A 25,317-nucleotide genomic window follows, 5' to 3' on the forward strand; every position below is an offset into this window, starting at 1 on the left:
CGCCCTTAAGAGCTGTACAAAGCAAACACTGTTGATTACAACTCTAACACTGTGGTATACTATATAACCTCTTTATATACAGTGGGGGAAAAAAGTATTTAGTCAGCCACTAATTGTGCAAGTTCTCCCACTTAAAAAGATGAGAGAGGCCTGTAATTTTCATCATAGGTACACGTTAACTATGACAGACAAATTGAGAAAAAAATCCAGAAAATCACATTGTAGGATTTTTAATGAATTAATTTGCAAATTATGGTGGAAAATAAGTATTTGGTCACCTATAAACAAGCAAGATTTCTGGCTCTCACAGACCTGTAACTTCTTCTTTAAGAGGCTCCTCTGTCCTCCACTCGTTACCTGTATTAATGGCACCTGTTTGAACTTGTTATCAGTATAAAAGACACCTGTCCACAACCTCAAACAGTCACACTCCAAACTCCACTATGGCCAAGACCAAAGAGCTGTCAAAGGACACCAGAAACAAAATTGTAGACCTGCACCAGGCTGGGAAGACTGAATCTGCAATAGGTAAGCAGCTTGGTTTGAAGAAATCAACTGTGGGAGCAATTATTAGGAAATGGAAGATATACAAGACCACTGATAATCTCCCTCGATCTGGGGCTCCACGCAAGATCTCACCACGTGGGGTCAAAAATCCCAGAACCACACGGGGGGACCTAGTGAATGACCTGCAGAGAGCTGGGACCAAAGTAACAAAGCCTACCATCAATAACACACTACGCCGCTAGGGACTCAAATCCTGCAGTGCGAGACGTGTCCCCCTGCTTAAGCCAGTACATGTCCAGGCCCGTCTGAAGTTTGCTAGAGTGCATTTGGATGATCCAGAAGAGGATTGGGAGAATGTCATATGGTCAGATGAAACAAAAATAGAACTTTTTGGTAAAAACTCAACTCGTCGTGTTTGGAGGACAAAGAATGCTGAGTTGCATCCAAAGACCACCATACCTACTGTGAAGCATGGGGGTGGAAACATCATGCTTTGGGGCTGTTTTTCTGCAAAGGGACCAGGACGACTGATCCGTGTAAAGGAAAGAATGAATGGGGCCATGTATCGTGAGATTTTGAGTGAAAACCTCCTTCCATCAGCAAGGGCATTGAAGATGAAACGTGGCTGGGTCTTTCAGCATGACAATGATCCCAAACACACCGCCCGGGCAACGAAGGAGTGGCTTCGTAAGAAGCATTTCAAGGTCCTGGAGTGGCCTAGCCAGTCTCCAGATCTCAACCCCATAGAAAATCTTTGGAGGGAGTTGAAAGTCTGTGTTGCCCAGCGACAGCCCCAAAACATCACTGCTCTAGAGGAGATCTGCATGGAGGAATGGGCCAAAATACCAGCAACAGTGTGTGAAAACCTTGTGAAGACTTACAGAAAACGTTTGACCTGTGTCATTGCCAACAAAGGGTATATAACAAAGTATTGAGAAACTTTTGTTATTGACCAAATACTTATTTTCCACCATAATTTGCAAATAAATTCATTAAAAATCCTACAATGTGATTTTCTGGATTTTTTTTTCTCATTTTGTCTGTCATAGTTATTAACGTGTACCTATGATGAAAATTACAGGCCTCTCATCTTTTTAAGTGGGAGAACTTGCACAATTGGTGGCTGACTAAATACTTTTTTTTCCCCACTGTAAGAATATAAGGCACTGGTATACACAGAGTATACAAAACATTAGTAACACCTTCCTAATATTGAGTTGCACCCCCCTCTTTTGCACTAAGAACAGCCTCAAATTTGTCGGGGCATGGACTCTATAAGGTGTCGAAAGCGTTCCACAGGGATGCTGGCCCATGTTGACTCCAATGCTTTCCACAGTTGTGTCAAGTTGGCTGGATGTCCTTTGGGTGGTGTACCATTCTTGATATACACAGGAAACTGTTGAGCGTGAAAGACCCAGCAGCGTTGCAATTCTTAACACAAACCGATGCGCCTGGCACCTATTACCATTTCCCCTACAAAGACACAAATATTTTTTCTTGCCCATTCACCCTCTGAATGGCACACATACACAATCAATGTCTCAATTGCCTCAAGGCTTAAAATTCATTATTTAACCTGTCTCCTCCCCTTCATTTTCACTGATTGAAGTGGATTTAACAATTGACATCAATAAGGGATCATAGCTTTCACCTGGTCAGTCTACGTCATGGAAAGAGCATGTGTCCTTAATGTTTTGTACACTCAGTGTATATACACTACATAATCCAAAGTATTTATATATTTATCCAACATTTATTTAACTAGGCAAGTCAGTTAAGAACAAATTCTTATTTACAATGATGGCCTACCCCGGACAAACCCGGACGACGCTGGGCCAATTGTGATACAGCCTCTAGCACTGAGATGCAGTGCCTTAGACCCCTGCGCCACTCCGGAGCCCCAGTATGAGGACACCCGCTCGTCGAACATCTCATTCAAAAATCATGGGCATTAATATGGTCCCCCCCTTTGCTGCTATAACAGCCTCCACTCTTCTGGGAAGGCTTTCCACTAGATGTTGGAACATTGCTGCGGGGACTTGCTTCCATTCAGCCACAAGAGCACAATAGCATAGGCCAGGCTCGCAGTCATCGTTTCAATTCATCCCAAAGGTGTTCAATGGGGTTGAGGTCAGGGCTCTGTGCAGGCTAGTCAAGTTCTTCCACACCGATCTCGACAAAACATTTCTGTATGGACCTCGCTTTGTGCTCAGGGGCATTGTCATGCTGAAACAGGAAAGGGCCTTCCCCAAACTGTTGCCACAAAGTTGGAAGCACAGAATCATCTAGAATGTCATTGCATGCTGTAGCTTTAAGATTTCCCTCGACTTGAACTGTTTATTTATCCAGCTGTCTAGATGTTGATCGGCTTGGCTTAGAGTCAGGGGCTCCTTGAAACCAGTTCTACTCAATGGGAGTCAGTGAATCTTGGCTCAGAGAGGATCATAGAACGATACATACATACACACACGTGTTGTAACAGAGCTGTGTTCTTTGGCAAGGGAAGTTAGATTGACTCCTGTAAGAACGAAGGAGGGAGAAAGAGAGAGAGCGCTCCAGAGGAAAAATTATTGAGGAGAGGATGAAGGTCAATCCCTCACATGGAGAATCAATGGAAAATCCAGGTGGATTAGTTCAAAGGTACAAGCTGATCTAGTAAGAAAGGCTTTAAGTGTGCGTGTGCGTGTGCGTGTGTGTGTGTGTGTGTGTGTGTGTTGTTTGTGGGCCTCCAGCAGACCAGGAAAGCATTCTTTGTAACCAACTGTATAATATCCTCATACAACAACAATTGAAACCACCAGTATTGTGTCTCTAAAGCCATCTAGTCTCTCAACTGTTTGGCCACCATTAACCTAGAAAAAGGCATGGTGTGTTAATAAAGTCCTGAACTGACTGTGGATCAGATCTCACTGAGACTGAGAAGTTCCCAGCAAAACACAGCAGCTCTGCCTTTCTGAATTATAGATGGAGTTCAGTACAGGGCATGTTTAGTGTCTGGCTACTCAGTTCACTGGTTTAGAAGGAACACCGTTAGTGGTCAACCTTGGCTTTAGCTAATTTCTTCATAAATTTTTTCCTCAATAATCACTAATTATTTAAAAGTAAATAAAATATAGTCAAATAATGTTACCCCTTGGACCATGGAACTCCTGGGTTTCAATAAGAATGCCACCTCTGACTTCACTGATAAACAGATGGAAGAGGTGACATTGAGACTAGTTTGTTTTCTGGACTGACAACTTTCAAAAGTTGATATTTGTAATTTAACATTCTTAACTGCCCCAGAGGAGAATAATAAAGTTGTATTTAATTTAAATAAAAACAGGATGTAGATGTAGATGTAATGTATAATGTATAAATGTATGCATGTATAATTAAACAGTGCGTGTGCCAGATGAATATTATTTGTCCTACTTTACTTTGTGAGTTTTGTAGAGAACGAGAGAGAGAGAGAGAGAGAGAGAGAGAGAGAGAGAGAGGGAGAGAGAGAGGGAGAGAGGGAGAGAGGGAGAGTAGAGAGAGAGAGGGAGAGAGGGAGAGTAGAGAGAGAGAGGGAGAGTAGAGAGGGAGAGTAGAGAGGGAGAGAGAGCGCATGGAAGTGGCGAGAGAGAGAGGGAAAGTAGAGAGGGAGAGTAGAGAGAGAGAAAATATGGAAGATCTGTTTCTCCAGGTGATTCATGAGGAGGACTACAGCTGTTCCACACGCCGCCTCACCACCTTCCCACTATTACACAGCCAACCTGACTGCAGCCTGACCGCTGGCAATGATGGTGTGTGTCTGTGTGATACCAATGCAGCTGCGGTATTTAAGAGATGCAGAGAGAGTCCTCTAATGAAGGTAGCAGCACTAACGGCAGCTTCCTTATGCTTGGCTCAAGGCGCTTAATGACAGAACACACGGATACACACCAGTATTCCTCTCCATCACACTAACACAGCTCTACAACTATAACCTCTCCATCACACTAACACAGCTCTACAACTATAACCTCTCCATCACACTAACACAGCTCTACAACTATAACCTCTCCATCACACTAACACAGCTCTACAACTATAACCTCTCCATCACACTAACACAGCTCTACAACTATAACCTCTCCATCACACTAACACAGCTCTACAACTATAACCTCTCCATCACACTAACACAGCTCTACAACTATAACCTCTCCATCACACTAACACAGCTCTACAACTATAACTCGCTCAACAAAGTGCATCATTTTCTCTTGCACAACAGCCTAGCAAAGAGAGTCTGCTAAGTCTGGCAGCAGCTCAGTAAATTGTACAAATGAAATTCAATAGGAAAAACCCAGTAGGGGAATAGCATCCTCCAAGCCCACTTCATTTAAAATATGGAGACCTAGTGGATTACTGTGAGGCCTAGAATACTGTAGCTCTGTTGATATGAATGTGATTTAAACAAGCTGAAGGAGGTGGTTTAGAAAAGGCTTTGGGAAAGAAGACAGTCTAGAAATATGAGAGGAACGACACATGGCTGCATAAATCATCATAGCTGGAGGAGTCAAAACGTAATGTTAAAGTGATAAATGCCCCGCAGCGCTTCTAATGATATTGAACAAATAATAAACACTAGAAGCGTAGCGCCATATTGCGTTTCATTCATCTCAAACTCTCAGTTCCAAAACATTAAACAAACATTGATGGAACATTATGGGTCTAGAAGGAGCTCTGGTTCCTCTCACTCCTCTCTCCCAAGGACGGTCTAATGACACGTCTCTATGGTTCACCTGACTGAGTGACTCATGATAACATATTTGTTGGCTCTGCCACTGTAATTTCACCTGACTGAGTGACTCATGATAACATATCTGTTGGCTCTGCCACTGTAATTTCACCTGACTGAGTGACAAAGATTGTCTATTATATTGACAAGATATTCGAGTGACCGCTCTAACAATGGAAATACATGGCCTCAATGACGGAAGGCAGGCGGGAGGAGGTGAGATCAGGTGGGACCATTCTAGCCAATGAGAGGGCAGATACATGTGTGAACAAAAGGCCATAGAGACAGACGACAAATTTTGGTATCTATGCCATTATAGCGTCTGTGACAGCATGAGCAACCACATTGAGGCCATCTCCATTTTAAAGTAGTCAATGTTCTTCTTCTTCATTGGCTGATTGCTCCCAACGCATAGGAATCCCCACCCATATGATTTTAAAAGGGCGGAAGCCCCCAATGGCAATGTCCATGTTCAAATGGGTTATATCCATGATGAATCCTCTAGCTATATGACAACAGGCACAACTTCGATATAAAGTAGTTTTTTTCAAAGTAGTCAAAATGCCACGTGCGTCCACTTATATTAGTGCATTCGATCAAATAACCCTCACATAGCAAATTAGCAATTACATTTTTATTGACCAAATTCAACACCCTCATTGACCTCCATATACAAACACTCCTCACTTCGTAGCCTTATTTTCATGGAAAGACTTTGGGCAGAGTAAAACCTCTCGCAATCGCCTCTTCCTCTGGTGACAAATGATGACATCGATAGCTTGGGACTATAAGCTTTTATCTGCAAAAATATGATCCTGAGATAATTGGCTTTAAAGTTCCAAACCCTCATTGGTTTGAATGATATCAGCAATTTTGATCTTGTATTCTTTTGAACTTAACATGAATATTTAGACAGAGAACATTGCACAGAACAGGTTAGCTTAGGGCTTAATCATAAATTGTATGCATAACTCAAGTTCTGTATGAAACAATAAAGTATTGGGGTTGATGGCAGATATGAACAAGCATGAATTTTGCAAAAGAGGGTGATACTCCCAAAGCTCCTGTCAACTGTCTGGAACTGAGCTGTGTGGATCTCAAGTCCTCACACTGATAATAGAGTCATAACTCCATCTGGCTGACTCAGCGCAGCATGTTCACTTGAATAGAGACACAGAAAATGGCCGACGTAGGCAAATGTGAGCAGAGCCGCAGGATCCACAGAATCCAGCAACCAGTCTGCAGCTACACAGACAGAAACCCCCACTGGATACTGCAGCCACAAACACTCCAAACACTCCCCCTAGTTTCTACTGTAGCCATACAGACACTCCCCCTAGTCTCCACTGCAGCCACACAGACACTGCTCCTAGTCTCTACTGCAGTCACACAGACAAACAATCCAGACACTCCCCCTAGTCTGTACTGCAGCCACACAGACACAAACACTCCAGACAATCCCTCTAGTCACTACTGCAGTAAGTACGGTTAGGGTTATAACTACAGTAGAGGTATGGTTAGGGTTATAACTACAGTAGAGGTACGGTTAGGGTTATAACTACAGTAGAGGTATGGTTAGGGTTATAACTACAGTAGAGGTATGGTTATAACTACAGTAGAGGTATGGTTAGGGTTATAACTACAGTAGAGGTATGGTTAGGGTTATAACTACAGTAGAGGTAGGGTTAGGGTTATAACTACAGTAGAGGTATGGTTAGGGTTATAACTACAGTAGAGGTATGGTTAGGGTTATAACTACAGTAGAGGTACGGTTAGGGTTATAACTACAGTAGAGGTACGGTTATAACTACAGTAGATGTATGGTTAGGGTTATAACTACAGTAGAGGTAGGGTTAGGGTTATAACTACAGTAGAGGTATGGTTATAACTACAGTAGAGGTATGGTTAGGGTTATAACTACAGTAGAGGTATGGTTAGGGTTATAACTACAGTAGAGGTATGGTTAGGGTTATAACTACAGTAGAGGTATGGTTAGGGTTATAACTACAGTAGAGGTATGGTTAGGGTTATAACTACAGTAGAGGTACGGTTATAACTACAGTAGAGGTACGGTTATAACTACAGTAGAGGTACGGTTATAACTACAGTAGAGGTATGGTTAGGGTTATAACTACAGTAGAGGTACGGTTATAACTACAGTAGATGTATGGTTAGGGTTATAACTACAGTAGAGGTATGGTTATAACTACAGTAGAGGTATGGTTAGGGTTATAACTACAGTAGAGGTAGGGTTATAACTACAGTAGAGGTATGGTTAGGGTTATAACTACAGTAGAGGTAGGGTTAGGGTTATAACTACAGTAGAGGTAGGGTTATAACTACAGTAGAGGTATGGTTAGGGTTATAACTACAGTAGAGGTACGGTTATAACTACAGTAGAGGTATGGTTAGGGTTATAACTACAGTAGAGGTAGGGTTATAACTACAGTAGATGTATGGTTAGGGTTATAACTACAGTAGAGGTAGGGTTATAACTACAGTAGAGGTATGGTTAGGGTTATAACTACAGTAGAGGTACGGTTATAACTACAGTAGATGTATGGTTAGGGTTATAACTACAGTAGAGGTAGGGTTAGGGTTATAACTACAGTAGAGGTATGGTTAGGGTTATAACTACAGTAGAGGTATGGTTAGGGTTATAACTACAGTAGAGGTATGGTTAGGGTTATAACTACAGTAGAGGTATGGTTAGGGTTATAACTACAGTAGAGGTAGGGTTAGGGTTATAACTACAGTAGAGGTACGGTTATAACTACAGTAGAGGTACGGTTATAACTACAGTAGAGGTATGGTTATAACTACAGTAGAGGTATGGTTAGGGTTATAACTACAGTAGAGGTAGGGTTATAACTACAGTAGAGGTACGGTTAGGGTTATAACTACAGTAGAGGTATGGTTAGGGTTATAACTACAGTAGAGGTACGGTTATAACTACAGTAGAGGTATGGTTAGGGTTATAACTACAGTAGAGGTATGGTTATAACTACAGTAGAGGTATGGTTAGGGTTATAACTACAGTAGAGGTATGGTTAGGGTTATAACTACAGTAGAGGTATGGTTAGGGTTATAACTACAGTAGAGGTAGGGTTAGGGTTATAACTACAGTAGAGGTATGGTTATAACTACAGTAGAGGTATGGTTAGGGTTATAACTACAGTAGAGGTATGGTTAGGGTTATAACTACAGTAGAGGTAGGGTTATGGTTATAACTACAGTAGAGGTATGGTTAGGGTTATAACTACAGTAGAGGTATGGTTAGGGTTATAACTACAGTCAAGGTATGGTTAGGGTTATAACTACAGTAGAGGTAGGGCTAGGGTTATAACTACAGTAGAGGTATGGTTAGGGTTATAACTACAGTAGAGGTAGGGTTATAACTACAGTAGAGGTACGGTTAGGGTTATAACTACAGTAGAGGTATGGTTAGGGTTATAACTACAGTAGAGGTAGGGTTATAACTACAGTAGAGGTATGGTTAGGGTTATAACTACAGTAGAGGTATGGTTAGGGTTATAACTACAGTAGAGGTATGGTTAGGGTTATAACTACAGTAGAGGTATGGTTATAACTACAGTAGAGGTAGGGTTATAACTACAGTAGAGGTAGGGTTATAACTACAGTAGAGGTATGGTTAGGGTTATAACTACAGTAGAGGTAGGGTTAGGGTTATAACTACAGTAGAGGTAGGGTTAGGGTTATAACTACAGTAGAGGTATGGTTAGGGTTATAACTACAGTAGAGGTATGTTATAACTACAGTAGAGGTATGGTTAGGGTTATAACTACAGTAGAGGTAGGGTTAGGGTTATAACTACAGTAGAGGTATGGTTATAACTACAGTAGAGGTATGGTTAGGGTTATAACTACAGTAGAGGTACGGTTATAACTACAGTAGAGGTATGGTTAGGGTTATAACTACAGTAGAGGTATGGTTATAACTACAGTAGAGGTATGGTTAGGGTTATAACTACAGTAGAGGTATAGTTATGGTTATAACTACAGTAGAGGTATGGTTATGGTTATAACTACAGTAGAGGTATGTTATAACTACAGTAGAGGTATGGTTAGGGTTATAACTACAGTAGAGGTATGGTTAGGGTTATAACTACAGTAGAGGTATGGTTAGGGTTATAACTACAGTAGAGGTATGTTATAACTACAGTAGAGGTATGGTTAGGGTTATAACTACAGTAGAGGTATGGTTAGGGTTATAACTACAGTAGCGGTACGGTTAGGGTTATAACTACAGTAGAGGTATGGTTAGGGTTATAACTACAGTAGAGGTAGGGTTATAACTACAGTAGAGGTAGGGTTATAACTACAGTAGAGGTATGGTTAGGGTTATAACTACAGTAGAGGTATGGTTAGGGTTATAACTACAGTAGAGGTATGGTTATAACTACAGTAGAGGTATGGTTATAACTACAGTAGAGGTATGGTTAGGGTTATAACTACAGTAGAGGTATGGTTAGGGTTATAACTACAGTAGAGGTAGGGTTATGGTTATAACTACAGTAGAGGTATGGTTATAACTACAGTAGAGGTATGTTAGGGTTATAACTACAGTAGAGGTATGGTTATGGTTATAACTACAGTAGAGGTATGGTTATAACTACAGTAGAGGTATGTTAGGGTTATAACTACAGTAGAGGTATGGTTAGGGTTATAACTACAGTAGAGGTAGGGTTATAACTACAGTAGAGGTATGTTATAACTACAGTAGAGGTATGTTATAACTACAGTAGAGGTATGGTTATAACTACAGTAGAGGCAGGGTTAGGGTTATAACTACAGTAGAGGTATGGTTAGGGTTATAACTACAGTAGAGGTACGGTTACGGTTATAACTACAGTAGAGGTATGGTTAGGGTTATAACTACAGTAGAGGTATGGTTATAACTACAGTAGAGGTATGGTTATAACTACAGTAGAGGTATGGTTAGGGTTATAACTACAGTAGAGGTATGTTATAACTACAGTAGAGGTATGTTATAACTACAGTAGAGGTAGGGTTAGGGTTATAACTACAGTAGAGGTATGGTTATAACTACAGTAGAGGTATGGTTAGGGTTATAACTACAGTAGAGGTATGGTTAGGGTTATAACTACAGTAGAGGTATGGTTATAACTACAGTAGAGGTATGGTTAGAGTTATAACTACAGTAGAGGTATGGTTAGGGTTATAACTACAGTAGAGGTATGTTATAACTACAGTAGAGGTAGGGTTAGGGTTATAACTACAGTAGAGGTATGGTTATAACTACAGTAGAGGTATGGTTAGGGTTATAACTACAGTAGAGGTATGGTTAGGGTTATAACTACAGTAGAGGTATGGTTATAACTACAGTAGAGGTATGGTTAGAGTTATAACTACAGTAGAGGTATGGTTAGGGTTATAACTACAGTAGAGGTAGGGTTATAACTACAGTAGAGGTAGGGTTATAACTACAGTAGAGGTATGGTTAGGGTTATAACTACAGTAGAGGTATGGTTAGGGTTATAACTACAGTAGAGGTATGGTTATAACTACAGTAGAGGTATGGTTAGGGTTATAACTACAGTAGAGGTATGGTTAGGGTTATAACTACAGTAGAGGTACGGTTATAACTACAGTAGAGGTAGGGTTAGGGTTATAACTACAGTAGAGGTACGGTTATAACTACAGTAGAGGTATGGTTAGGGTTATAACTACAGTAGCGGTACGGTTATAACTACAGTAGAGGTAGGGTTAGGGTTATAACTACAGTAGAGGTATGGTTATAACTACAGTAGAGGTACGGTTATAACTACAGTAGAGGTAGGGTTAGGGTTATAACTACAGTAGAGGTATGGTTATAACTACAGTAGAGGTATGGTTAGGGTTATAACTACAGTAGAGGTACGGTTATAACTACAGTAGAGGTACGGTTATAACTACAGTAGAGGTATAGTTAGGGTTATAACTACAGTACGGTTAGGATTAAATGACCCATACCTGACATAAGGGGCTGTCCCGTCATGCTCATGGGAGCCATGCCAAGGTTGTTCATGGCTGTGGCCCAGGCGTTGGGGTCTGACATGGGCATCGGCATGGGGCTGGAGTCCATTGACATGTTACGAATCCCTTCTGCAAAGAGGGAGACAGAGAGAGAGACAGAGCGAGAGACAGAGAGACAGAGAGACAGAGAGAGAGAGAGAGAGAGAGAGAGAGAGAGAGAGAGAGAGAGAGAGAGAGAGAGAGAGAGAGAGAGAGAGAGAGAGAGAGTCAGAATACGGTACAATCAGATATTGTCTCAAATCACTTTTGGCTGCTTTGTTCGATTCCCTCACATTTCCTATTTAATAGCTTCTATAACCCTGTAAGGTGTTACAAAAAAAATGAATTTTTGTTTTAATTCATGTCTGGCAATAGCAGAGAGGAATAATTCCTATTTGTGAGTGGAGGGAGGAGAGGCCATCTGTCCAGTAACACAGCCTTTTACATTGTATTCAGAGTGGAGGGAGGAGAGGCCATCTGTCCAGTAACACAGCCTTTTACATTGTATTCAGAGTGGAGGGAGGAGAGGCCATCTGTCCAGTAACACAGCCTTTTACATTGTATTCAGAGTGGAGGGAGGAGAGGCCATCTGTCCAGTAACACAGCCTTTTACATTGTATTCAGAGTGGAGGGAGGAGAGGCCATCTGTCCAGTAACACAGCCTTCTGCCTAGGCATGGCTCCCATGAGCCTTCTACCATTAATTCCCCTCTTGGCTGAACTTCCTCTGACCTCTGACCTCTACTAAGAGAGGGCCTCCTGACACTCCTCAGATAGAATCTAGCCAATAAAACTCCAGTAAAAGAGCAGGGCTAGTTTATGTTTCTCTGTCACGGTCAATTTAAGGGAATAAAGCTCATGAAAAGCAGATTACTAGCTATGGTACTAAGCAAAAGGCCATTTCTAAAGCAGTTGGGCATTCAAAAGTTTAAAAAAATCTCTGGCCTACTATTACAGACACACACATAAATTCAGACACAACCCCAGGGCAAGCAGTCTGGTTTTCTGCCAAGTGTAACACATTCAGATCCCTATAGTAAAAGGCTCCAAGTAAACAAGAACAGATCACACATTCAACCCCAGCCTATTCCTCCCAACTAAACCATTTCACAACTCTAAATGGGCTTTCTTTCTCTCCTTTCTGTACCGTCCCTCTGACGGACGGTAAAGTGTGTCGGCTGGCTGTGAGACTGAACTGCTCTCCTGCCTCATGATGCCAAAACAAACAGTTGGTGATGATGAGAACAACACTTCACACACCTCAAAGGTCACTGTCATCTGCTAACACTGATGCGGTGTGTGTGTGTGTGTGTGTGTGTGTGTGTGTGTGTGTGTGTGTGTGTGTGTGTGTGTGTGTGTGTGTGTGTGTGCGCACGCGCTCGTGCCCTGAATGCCCTGTCTAATGACTTGAGCAGCGGGCTGATTGTTCCGAGGCAGCTGAGGGCTGGTATAATAAAGGACTAATGATGTTACCTCTGTCCCTGCATCCCTGATACTGTCATTACACTCCCATCTCTGGGTTGCCATGGCAAAGGCTGCTAAAACCTTACTCTGTTGTTCCAATGTAAATGTCTCTCACAAGATCCTCAGAGGCTTGTTAACCAACTACACACTCATTAACCAATTACACACCCATTAGCGGTTCCACAGAGTGTCAAGGTGCTGTAACTCTTATATGACAGAGGGGAGAGGGGATGGTTGTTTTACAGCAGTCATCATGGTGTCTCTGAACAAACAGGCAGGTAGAGATGAGGCTCAGAGGCTTGTTAACCAATTATACCCTCCTTGGTGGATCCACCGAAACAACAACTGAAAGAGCTCTAACTGCAGAAGGGGGTTGGATGTGTTTTATAGAAGGTCAAACAGGAGTTGTGTAAACAGTCTCACTGACCAGTCATAAACTAATTAGTCTCACTGACCAGTCATAAATTAACTAGTCTCACTGACCAGTCATAAATTAACTAGTCCCACTGACCAGATAAAACAAACTAACCCATATCACTGACCAGTCATAAACTAACTAGTCTCATTGACCAGTCATAAACTATCTAGTCTCACTGACCAGTCAAACTAACTAGTCTGGTCCTAAATTACTTTGTAGAGTGGTGTGATGAATCACACTTGGTCCTCAATACCAACAAGACCAAAGAGATGTGCATAGACTTCAGGAAGCGAATAACACCTACCTCTGCAACATCCATCAGAGGTCAGAACATAGAGATTGTAGAGGAATACAAATATCTGGGTGTCCTCTTGGATAATAAGCTTCAGTGGAGTAAATGTACAGACCTGGGGCCTCATGTATCAATCTTGCGTACGCACGAAAACACGGCGTACGCCAGCTTTCACATTCACGGTCAGATGTACTAACAGTGAATTTAACGTAAGAATGTGCGTTCTTCCACGTAAACTTCAGGCCTGGCGTACGTACATTTTTGTGATGTTTGTCCGTTGGCGACTCAGAGGCAATAAAGTGAAGTGGCAAACATTACACTACGAACTGTTCTATCGCACCTGCCAGATATTGCTTATAATTTGTAATTGATAAATGATTTGCCATATTATTGTCACACGAGTCTTATTAGAATATTCTATTAATTATGCAATTAAGTAAGAACATATATAAAGGATGTGAAAATTGATACAACCCGTCTAGCAATGGCAGCTTTGGCTTTATTAGAAGACATTTTTAATGGACAAATCCGGAGAGAACGAGTTTTTAGGGACCACGGTGATTTTCTGGCCCACGACGATGACTGGCTCATCAGCCGTTTCAGATTTCCAAGGGCTATACTCTTGGAGCTCTGCGCTGAGTTGGGTCCGAATTTGGAAAGAGAGACAGTGAGGAGCCACGCATTACCCGTTCCTTTACAGGTGCTTACTACACTTGGTTTCCTAGCAACCGGTTCTTTCCAAAGAGAACTGGCAGACCGCTCAGGAATAAGCCAGTCGTGTTTGAGCCGTGCAATGCCACCTGTATGGTACGGCATCATCCGCTTGTCTACCAGGTATATAACGTTCCCATACGATGCAGGTGACCAGCCAAACATCAAAGCGCAATTTGCAGCGATAGCCGGTTTTCCTAATGTAATCGGAGCGATCGACTGCACACATATTGCTATAAAGGCGCCATCTGAAGACGAATTTGCATATGTGAATCGGAAACATTTCCATTCAATAAATGTGCAGATTATATGTGATGCACAAATGCGCCTAACAAATATTGTGGCAAGGTGGCCTGGGTCAACCCATGATTCATATATCCTTACAAACAGCATGGTTGGGATGAGACTCCAAGCTGGCAGGGTGCGCGATGGGTGGCTACTTGGTAAGTTATGCATTTAAATGTATGGTTCTATCTAAAAGTAAAATGTTTGTGTCTGTAATTATTATTACTGCCCATCAGGAGACAGTGGTTATCCACTAAAGACGTGGCTGTTAACCCCCCTCACCAACCCACAAACTGACCGAGAGCGCAGATACAATGATGCCCATTCCCGCACTCGGTCAGTTGTGGAGCGGGCGATTGGGCAGCTGAAATGTCGGTGGCGCTGCCTTGACAGGACCGGGGGGATGCTGTTATACCGCCCTGACAAGGTTTGCCGCATCATACTGGCCTGTGGAGTGCTGCACAATGTCGCGCACAGGCATGGCATACCCCTTGGTGAGGTGGGGGCACCGCCAGATGACCCTGACCCAGGACCAGTATATGTGCAGCACAATCAACAAGCCATTCAGGCCCGTCAACGTGTAATTGCGACAATATAAATGGTACTCAGACACAAAGTTCATTTTTTGACCAATTCTTTTAATGAATGGCTTATTTCTGTGAGTGCGTCAGTGACATTTTTAAGGTGACTGTTCATTTCTTCAATGGCCCTAACAATTTGTTGTTGTGACTCCAGAACAGCATGCGTCAAGACACGGCCAGATGGACGGGCTTCAGCACTGGGGGGAACATTAGAGACACGGGAGACGCTGGACTGAATGGGCTCTGGCTGCTCAGGTGGTGCGGACTCTGAGTGCGTGCCAGTGGACGTTCCTGCGGTTCCTAAGTCCAATTAAACACAGGCACATCTTAACAGTAATTTGAGTCTGTTCCTTATTAATGGGTACACGCATTTGCAATAAAAGCAGTGGATACGTGAAATCTCTGGTGTACCTTTTGCTATATTGCATGCATTTTAAAATTAAACGGTGGCTGGCTATGTATATCAAAGTTAAGGAAATAAATCTGAGTCACCTTGCTGGCAGTCCTGTAGTATATCCGAGTCTCCTACATCAGCGGATACGATTCCAGAGATTAACGTGTCTCCTACAATAGAGGCAACTCTCTGATCAAAGGGTGCAAGTTCATCGGTCCCTGTACCACCGCCTGTTCTGCCCACACTTTGTCGGTGCGCAGCAGTTCTCCGCTTAACTTCCACCTTTATGTCTGACCATTTCTTCTTCAGTTCATTTACGGTGCGACTCTCAGATCCCACCGCGTTGACGGCATCAGACAAACTCGCCCACTCTTTTTTCTTTCTTTTGTTATTAATTCCAGAGGACAGATTTCCAAATACATTTTTTTTTCTTGTTTCTACCTCTGATAGTAGCACCTCTAATTCGTTTTCAGTGAAATTTCGTTTCTTGCTTGCTTTAGCCATGTTCTTGCAGGTTTCTTTTGCCAAATTGGACTAATTACCATATTTAAATTGATTTAATTGAGGGAGGAGACAGGGTGTGGTGTGGTGCTCGTGCATGTGCGCTCAATTTCGCGTTGATTGGGATGTACAAAGAGAATGTATGTGGAATGCTGCGTACGCAGAGATTCATACATCAGATTTTTTTGGTGCGTACGCACATTTATGGCTTTGTCCGTACGCAATGTTTTAGTATGAATTCAACGCAAGTCTTTGTACATGAGGCCCCTGATCTACAAAAAGAGTCAGCAGAGTGTACTTTCTCAGAAAGCTGGGATCTTTTAATGTTGACTGTACTATACGGACTCTGTTTTACAAATCTTTAATTGACAGTATTTTAATTTTTTGTATTGTTTGTTGGTTTGGCAAAGCCACTGTCAGCCAGAGAAACAGGCAGGCCTGGATGAGATCTTTAAGGTCAGAGCCCTCAGCAAGGCTCACAAAATCCTTTTAGACCCAAGCCACCCTCTGTACCCGGACTTTGAACTACTCCCCTCTGGGAGCAGGTATAGGGCACCCCCCGGCAGGAAAAACAGAACTAGACAATCATTTGTGCCAGGTGTGATATCCCTCCTAAACAGCTCGGGCTAATGTTCCTATCGACCCAGTAAGGCCAGCAGGCTAGTCTCTTTTTATTGGTATGTAACTTATGAATTTTGTATTGTCAATGTTTTCTACTGTATTTAAACGCCACTTTAAACGTGTACATGATACTGTAACAACATTTCCCCATGGGGACAATAAAGTCAGTAAAGTAAAGTCTCACTGACCAGTCAAAACAAACGGGGCACAAATGCCAGCAAGAAGACAGAACAACCTGAGTCAGTTTAGAGACAGTGACACCAATGTTCAGCTTAAAATAGTCTCAGTTTCCGAAAGGGACATGATACATCCACAGGGCCACTGTCTCTCAAAGGGCCATGATACATCCACAGGGCCACTGTCTCTCGAAGGGTCATGATACATTCACAGGGCCACTGTCTCTCAAAGGGCCATGATACATCCACAGGGCCACTGTCTCTCAAAGGGCCATGATACATCCACAGGGCCACTGTCTCTCAAAGGGCCATGATACATCCACAGGGCCACTGTCTCTCAAAGGGCCATGATACATCCACAGGGCCACTGTCTCTCAAAGGGTCATGATACATCCACAGGGCCACTGTCTCTCAAAGGGTCATGATACATCCACAGGGCCAATGTCTCTCAAAGGATCCCAATGCATCCACAGGGCCAATGTCTCTCAAAGGGTCATGATACATCCACAGGGCCACTGTCTCTCAAAAGATCCCGATGCATCCATACTGTTCAGCTCATTACAGGAAGTCTTAGGAGTTCTGATCTTATTAGGTTCATAGTTATCTAAGGGCTGAAGGCTTTGACAGAGAGTTAAAGTGCTGGTCAAGGTCAAGGTTACCCTCATGCCCTGTAATGATAAGATGTCGTGGAGGAAATATCCACAGTGCCTCTCACTAGTTCCCTCCATCTATCCATCCATCCCTGCCTGCCTGGGCGCTGGCCTCCTGGGATTTAAGGCTTCTTAGAGTGACCTTGAGGGCAGAGCTCTGGCATGGCACCCCTCAGCTCCCTTCCACTCAATCACATCCACACAGAGCAGAGGGAGTGTGCCTGAATAGCAAACAGCAGTGGAAAGATCAACACGCAAGCACGCACACTCGCTCACACACACACACGCACGTACGCGCACACACACGCTTATATGCACACACACACATGCTTGTACGCACACACACGCGCTTGTACGCACACACACGCGCTTGTACGCACACACACGCGCTTGTACGCACACACACACGCTTGTACGCACACACACACATGCTTGTACGAGCACACACACACACACCACACACACACACACACGCTCGCTCGCTGGCCCAACCAGAATACATTTCAGCCAGTGAAAATATACATCTGTCATCACGAGAAGGGCTAAATGTGTCTGAGATTGAACACGTGTCTGAGATCGAACACATTTACATTTTACATTTACGTCATTTAGCAGACGCTCTTATCCAGAGCGACTTACAAATTGGTGCATTCACCTTATAGCCAGTGGGATAACCACTTTACAATTATTATTTTTTTTTTTGGGGGGGTGGGGTGGGGTAGAAGGATTACTTATCCTATCCCAGGTGTTCCTTAAAGAGGTGGGGTTTCAAATGTCTCCGGAAGGTGGTGAGTGACTCCGCTGTCCTGGCGTCGTGAGGGAGCTTGTTCCACCATTGGGGTGCCAGAGCAGCGAACAGTTTTGACTGGGCTGAGCGGGAACTGTGCTTCAGCAGAGGTAGGGGAGCCAGCAGGCCAGAGGTGGATGAACGCAATGCCCTCGTTTGGGTGTAGGGACTGATCAGAGCCTGAAGGTACGGAGGTGCCGTTCCCCTCACAGCTCCGTAGGCAAGCACCATGGTCTGAGATTGAACACGTGTTTGAGATTGAACACGTGTTATACCATTTTTCTCTTGTTTTTAATGATTCAATGCCTAACGTTTGGCAGGGATTGATTCAATGTGTAAGCTCTATTGAACATTTCACTGTGTTCAATCCAAGGTCAAACGAGGCAGAAAAAAATCAATGGTGATTAAATTGTAACAAAATTGGGTTACTATACCTATGGCTCTATTTCCGGCTGGCGTTAAGCATGCACGCTTGTTTGCAATTTCGACCTGTTAAAGCCGGCGCTCTTCTACTTTCAAACCCTCGCGCATGTATTGGTAATTTACTGGTCTTATATGAGCTCACTTACGCTGAGGTGGGAGGGGTGGCAATATCTGAGGTGTGTCCTTAAAAATGTGCGCCAAAGTGCCAATTTCAGTATGCGCTCATGGGGATATTTAAGACCAATCAAAAGCTGGTCTTAGTGCAAACACGGTTGGTTATGGCATGGATTTTGACAGCGGAAGTGCAGCCTATTCAGCCGTGACGCAAAGTGCCCATATGCACATGGAACAAGAGATATGTGCTTATTGTGCCCGTAAACCTTGCATTTAGAAACAAACAGTTTTTTCCCATTTCGTTTAATTTGATTAAAAACCAAGCATAGCCTCCCTTCCTCTCAATGAAGGCAGTTTTTTTTTGTCATACCCAATGCATTTGCCAAAAGGTCAAGACTATCGAAAAAAGGGTTTGGCTCGTGAGAACTCTTTGAAATAAATCTTAAATCACCAAAGCTTTATTAAAATATCAAGTCTGGCAAAACGGTGGACATTCCCTTTTTATCTATGTGCCAAAGTAATGGCATGAGAAACACTGCCACAGGCCTGACCTCAGCCTTACTGGCTGTTGAGCTGCAGTAAAGGGCTTTTAAGCTGCAATAAACGGTCCCCCAGGGTGCTGATGGGAAATGAATCTGTTTTAAGGCCCCTTGGCTGGAGGCCTCCCAGCAGGCAATGAGAAGCTCAGGGACATTTAGTTTACAACAGACAAGGTCTTAACAGCTAACAGGCCAATTACAGCCTTTTTACAAAGAAAAGCCTTATGTAACACTATCATGGTCACACACCCCCAGGACAGGGAAGGTAGGCTGCACTCAGGATTAACTGATGTAAAGAATGGGAGAATGGAGAGAGAGAGAGAGAGAAAAAGAGTATGGTCTAACTCAGAGATGGGCAACTGGTGGCCCCTTTTGTAGGCCCGTGGACCAATTCAAAATAATACTAATAAATACAAATAAATTATATATACATACAGCGCACTCAGAAAGTACTCAGACCCCTTGACTTTTTCCACATTTTGTTACGTTACAGCATTATTCTAAAATTGATAAAATCTTCACACAATACCCCATAATGACAAAGCAAAACAGGTTTATAGACATTTTTGCAAAAAACTGAAATATCACATTTCCATAAGTATTCAGACCCTTTACTCAGTACTTTGTTGAAGCACCTTTGGCAGCGATTACAGCCTTGATTCTTCTTGGGTATGACGCTACAAGCTTGGCACACCTATATTTGGGGAGTTTCTCCCATTCTTCTCTGCAGATCCTCTCAAGCTCTGTCAGGTTGGATGGGGAGCGTCGCTGCACAGCTATTTTCAGGTCTCTCAGATGTTTGATCAGGTTCAAGTCCAGGCTCTGGTTGGGCCACTCAAGGACATTCAGAGACTTGTCCTGAAGCCACTCCTGCGTTGTCTTGGCTGTGTGCTTAGGGTCGTTGTCCTGTTGGAAGGTGAGCCTTCGCCCCAGTCTGAGGTCCTGAGCGCTCTGGAGCAGGTTTTCATCAAGGATCTCTCTGTACTTGGCTCTGTTCATCTTCACCATCGATTCTGACTAATCTCCCAGTCCCTGCCACTGAAAAACATACCCACAGCATGATGCTGCCATCACCATGCTTCACCATAGGGATGGTGCCAGGTTTCCTCCAGACGTGACGCTTGGCATTCAGGCAAAAGAGTTCAGACTTCCGTCTGGCCACTCTACCATAAAGGCCTGATTGGTGGAGTGCTGCAGAGATTGTTGTCCTTCTGAAAGGTTATCCCATCTCCACAGAGGAATTCTGGAGCTCTGTCAGCGTGACCATCGGGTTCTTGGTCACCTCCCTGACCAAGGCCCTACTCCCCCGATTAACAGCTCTAGGAAGAGTCTTGGTGGTTCCAAACTTCTTCCATTTAAGAATGCTGGAGGCCACTGTGTTCTTGGGGACCTTCAATGCTGCAGACATTTTTTGGTACCCTTCCCAAGATCTGTGCCTCGACACAATCCTGACTCGGAGCTCTACGGATAATTCCTTCGACCTCATGGCTTGGTTTTTGCTCTGACAGGCACTGTCAACTGTGGGACCTTATATAGACAGGTGTGTGCCTTTCCGAATCATGTCCAATTAATTGATTTTACCACAGCTGGACTCCAAAACTTAGTTGTAGAAACATCTCAAGGATGATCAAAGGAAACAGGATGTATCTGAGCTTAATTTCGAGTCTCATAGCAAAGGGTCTGAATACTTATGTTTTTCATTTTTAATACATTTGCAAACATTTCTAAAAACCTGTTTTCGCTTTGTAATTATGGGGTATTGTGTGTAGATTGATGAGGAATATTTTTAATTTAATCAATTTTAGAATAAGGCTGTATCGTAACAAATTGTGGAAAAAGTTAGTGGGTCTGAATACCTTCTGAATGCACTGTATATATACACACACAGTACCCCTCAAAAGTTTGGACACTGACTGATTCCAGGGTTTTTCTTTATTTTTACTATTTTCTACATTGTATTACAACTATTAAACAACACATATGGAATCATGTAGTAAGCAAGAAAGCGTTGAGAGTTACAATAATAGAATACACAAGGTGCAATTTCGAAATTTGGTTCTGTATCAGCAGTCACTCAATTAGCCCATGTCAGCCCCAAAAAATGGGACTGGTAAATTAGTCTAGCGGCCGGGGTGGGGCCCATTGATCATCAGTTATCATATTAAGAACAGCAAACATTTGCCTCCACCCTATTGCAAAAATGTGTAGAAATGCTGGAAATGCGCTGTAAAACTGCTAATATTTCTCTCTGACCCATGGCAAAATTTGTAGAATTGCATGAAATGAGTTAGATGAGGGATGTGGGAACGCAGAACCACGAGCCACTGCGGCTCCTCATGATGAGTTCAGTTCTTTTGTGGCCCCCACCCCCATCAAAGTTGGCCATCCCTGGTCTAACTAATTGCAGGCATTCTCTATGGAAATCTGGACCATCCACAAAGAAAATCTGATCTAATGACAGTTTGTCAGAAATGTGAAATGCCTGGTAACAAATAATTAGGGGTTATATCAACCTATAATTATGAAAATGGCCTATACATTTGTCCTTGCTGAACAGAACATTGGTGGTTGAAATGGTGTAGTATCTAATTAATTTCCACTGTCTGTATATCAAAAGGAAAAACAACCATGACATTAGATGTCTGTGATTTCCTTTGAATATGGGTTGGGTCCTTAGACTCACAGCATGAATCACAATATAGGAGGAGGAAGAGGCGGTCATTTTCATTAAAATACAATCTTCAGAGTAGTGATGCCAGTCCATCCTTATGCATACAGTATGAAAATGTATGCACTCACTAACTGTAAGTCGCTCTGGATAAGAGCGTCTGCTAAATTACAAAAAAATGTAAATGCATGAAAAACACTCACCAGGCAGAATAAAATGCATGCATGGTGAAATAGCTTTGTTGGAGTGGAAGGATGTCTGTTTAACCTTTATCTAGTGGATACAGATCTGTGTGTTTCTGCTTGTCTGCTGTTTGTGTGTCAGCAGAGATTCCCTCCAACTGAAGCCAACTCAGACAACACAACTCAGTCCCGTGTAGCTCAGTTGGTAGAGCATGGCGCTTGCAACGCCAGGGTTGTGGGTTCGTTTCCCACGGGGGGCCAGTATGAAAATGTATGCACTCACTAACTGAAAGTCACTCTGGATAAGAGTGGCTGCTAAATGCCTAAAATGTACATGTAAAATGTAGATCAGCAACGTGGGGAGCCTGGATTCAATCAACTAAATCATGTTTCTGTATTTCATAACTTGGGAGCTTTGGAGACAACAGTAACGATATACACATTAGATCCACCCAAAGGTGTATGCACACACACACCACACACACACACACCACACAAACCACACACACACACACCCACAGTTGAATAATGCATGAGTGACCTTCTCTTCCCTCCTTTCATCTCTTAATGATATAGAAATCTTAGGGCATTTCTCATTAGCAGTGGAGCTGGGAGGGAACGCTCAGAGTGGGGTGTAGAGAACAGATCTGTTCATTTAGGATGAGGGCCAATGAAAGGAGAGTTCAGACAGAAGTAGCTGATAGTAGCAGCCTGAGGACACATATCTCTCTGCACCAGGGAATCCCTCAGCCTGATCCTGCCAAGAAGCTTTCAGAGGGGAAAGGGTCTCCATCTCTCTCCCTCATCAAGGGTCTCCCCCATCTCTCTCCCTCATCAAGGGTCTCCCCATCTCTCTCCCTCATCAAGGGTCTACCCATCCCTCTTCCTCAGCAAACTAAAGACCCAGACTGTTGACCAGTCTTTTTGATGTGTTCAAGCCTCGAGGGGTTTTCAGAGGGTGTCCCCCATCTTCCTCATCAAACTAAAGACCCTACTGCTACATTAGTTCACTCCTCCACTAGGGTTGGAAGCCAGGCTACAGTAGCATCAACAGACTCCAGCTGCAACAACTTGGCTGATAAAGTACACATTAGGCTCAACTCGTCTTATAGCTTTTATCTTTTGAAATAAACATTTGTATCCAGCTTCTTTCAAGACAGTTGATAAAACTAAATGGCTGTCTCCAAAGAGGTAAACATATTTTTCTTCACAGAGCCTTTAATTCACATTTACTGCCAGCAGAGACGAGTAACTTGATGTTTTTTTTAGGCATGTCAGAGATTATCTTCATCCTAACAAAAATCCAACATCACTCTGCTTCTATATTTGTTTGACCTCTGAGCTGAATGAATCATCCACACATATTTCTTCACTCCAAACCAGACAAATTATGCAGGTATGAACTCCGATAGCATAATGATGTTGACATGAGCAATGAGCACAAATCAAAACGGCATTGTCATGCAGTCCAGCTGATTCCTGTATGTGCACAGACTAACTGCCTGACTAGCTTGATTAGCTTTCATTATGATACAGTAGCTTGAATGAGATCAGCATTTAGTCTTAAACTAACAGAGCCCTTTTGAAGAGCTGTGTGATTCAACTCTGAAGCAAGGAATGATAGGAGAAGAAGAGTGAAATGCCATCTACTCAGCATAATGTTGGAGACAAATCGGCTTCATCAGAGGGCGTTGCAATAGCATAATACAATGGTGAGAATCTCTATTCTCTGATGTGGTCTTGCTGTTTCAGTTTTGTCAAGTGTGTCTTTCCTGACATTCTCCACCTCTCTTAGGTGAGTGTTTCTTCAGTGTGTATCACTCTCTCAAGTCCAGAGAGAAGAGATTTTCGGAGGATGATGACACTTGGAGAGGAGTTGGGCTGAGGTATCTGGGGACATGCAGCTAATGAAAGACACCACATTACTGTAAAAGCACCCAGGCTTGATTTCTTCTCTTAGACAACCTTGAAGATGAAGAGAAAAAACACCTCAGCCACAGAGGCTGTGATTTTTGTCTTTGAAGTATTTTTGCTGCAGACTTCCCAGGACAGAGTGCTTTTTAGTAAACAACCTCTGTTTCTATCCGGAGCCATTTTTAGATGTGTGGAGCAGGAGCACTCGTGCTGTGTCACTGGAGCAGAGAGGGACGTGACAGACAGAAACACTGATTACACAGATAACACAACGAGAGAGAGAGGGAGAGAGAGACATGTCTCAAACATGTTTTCCATGCCAATAAAGCCCTTTGAATTGAAGATAATTGAAATTGAGAGAGAGAGAGAGAGAGAGCGTGAGAGCGAGAGAGAGATAAAAGGAGAGAGCTGCTCCCCAACAGTAACATGGAACAAAATGCTAGGAAATATAATATGAGGTTACCAACGGACATTGGATTCTAATCAAATGTACATACACCCCAAATGTACATACAGCCCTGATGGTCATTGTTAGCAAAGGTGTTTTGTCTCTGTCATCAATTAAATCCAATCACCATTTATAAAACAATCCATTTGCACAAGACATTATCGACAGTTAGAAGCAGGATGATTACATTAATGCGAGATAACTCTTAGACACCTTGATTGTGGCATTGATCCTAATTATACAGCAGTTATACAGGGGCCTCCTGTAGCTCAGTTGGTAGAGCATGGCGCTTGCAACGCCAGGGTTGTGGGTTCGATTCCCAAGGGGGGCCAGTATGAAAAATGTATGCACTCACTAATTGTAAGTCACTCTGGATAAGAGCGTCTGCTAAATGACTAAAAATGTAAATGTAAAAATGTTGGCCACAGCAGAGGAATGGACCTAATTCATGCTGTGGTCGTGATGGTTTGAATGCGGAAGTGTTCCATTGAAATAATAATATGCCATTTAGCAGACGCTTTTATCCAAAGCGACTTACAGTCATGTGCGCATACATTTTTACGTATGGGTGGTCCTGGGGATCGAACCCACTACCCTGGCGTTACAAGCGCCATGCTCTACCAATTGAGCTACAGAGGACCACATCAATGGAAATCAATGGAAAGTCGTGCCAAAACTTACAAATGTATCCTTTAAATGAACACATAAATAACGAACAATGGGAAAAATCTGAGTATCTGTAGTGAGAAATAAAAATAATAGAATACAACTTTCCTGTCCATGTGTTACAGCGATGTATATAAATACCTTACACTGGAAATGCTCTAGTTTAGAATGAGAAGTGGTTTGTTGTTCTAT

The 25,317-nt window shown here is 42.9% G+C and overlaps 1 protein-coding gene across 4 annotated transcripts in view; it reads right to left on the reverse strand.

Annotated features, from left to right (window-relative positions):
• The window catches only part of enox2 (ecto-NOX disulfide-thiol exchanger 2), a 286,837-nt gene that overhangs the window by 79,643 nt on the left and 181,877 nt on the right, over window positions 1–25,317 (reverse strand). For all 4 annotated transcript variants that reach the window (XR_014610462.1, XM_084150596.1, XM_084150598.1 and 1 more), the window contains one exon: window positions 11,251–11,382. Coding sequence is in view for 3 of the 4 variants with exons in the window: in XM_084150596.1 (XP_084006722.1) it covers window positions 11,251–11,382 (132 nt within the window). In the remaining variant the exon portion in view is untranslated. The remainder of the gene's footprint in view (window positions 1–11,250; window positions 11,383–25,317) is intronic.

Source organism: Coregonus lavaretus, assembly GCF_964263955.1.
Source record: "Coregonus lavaretus genome assembly, chromosome: 32".
NCBI classification, from domain to species: domain Eukaryota; kingdom Metazoa; phylum Chordata; class Actinopteri; order Salmoniformes; family Salmonidae; genus Coregonus; species Coregonus lavaretus.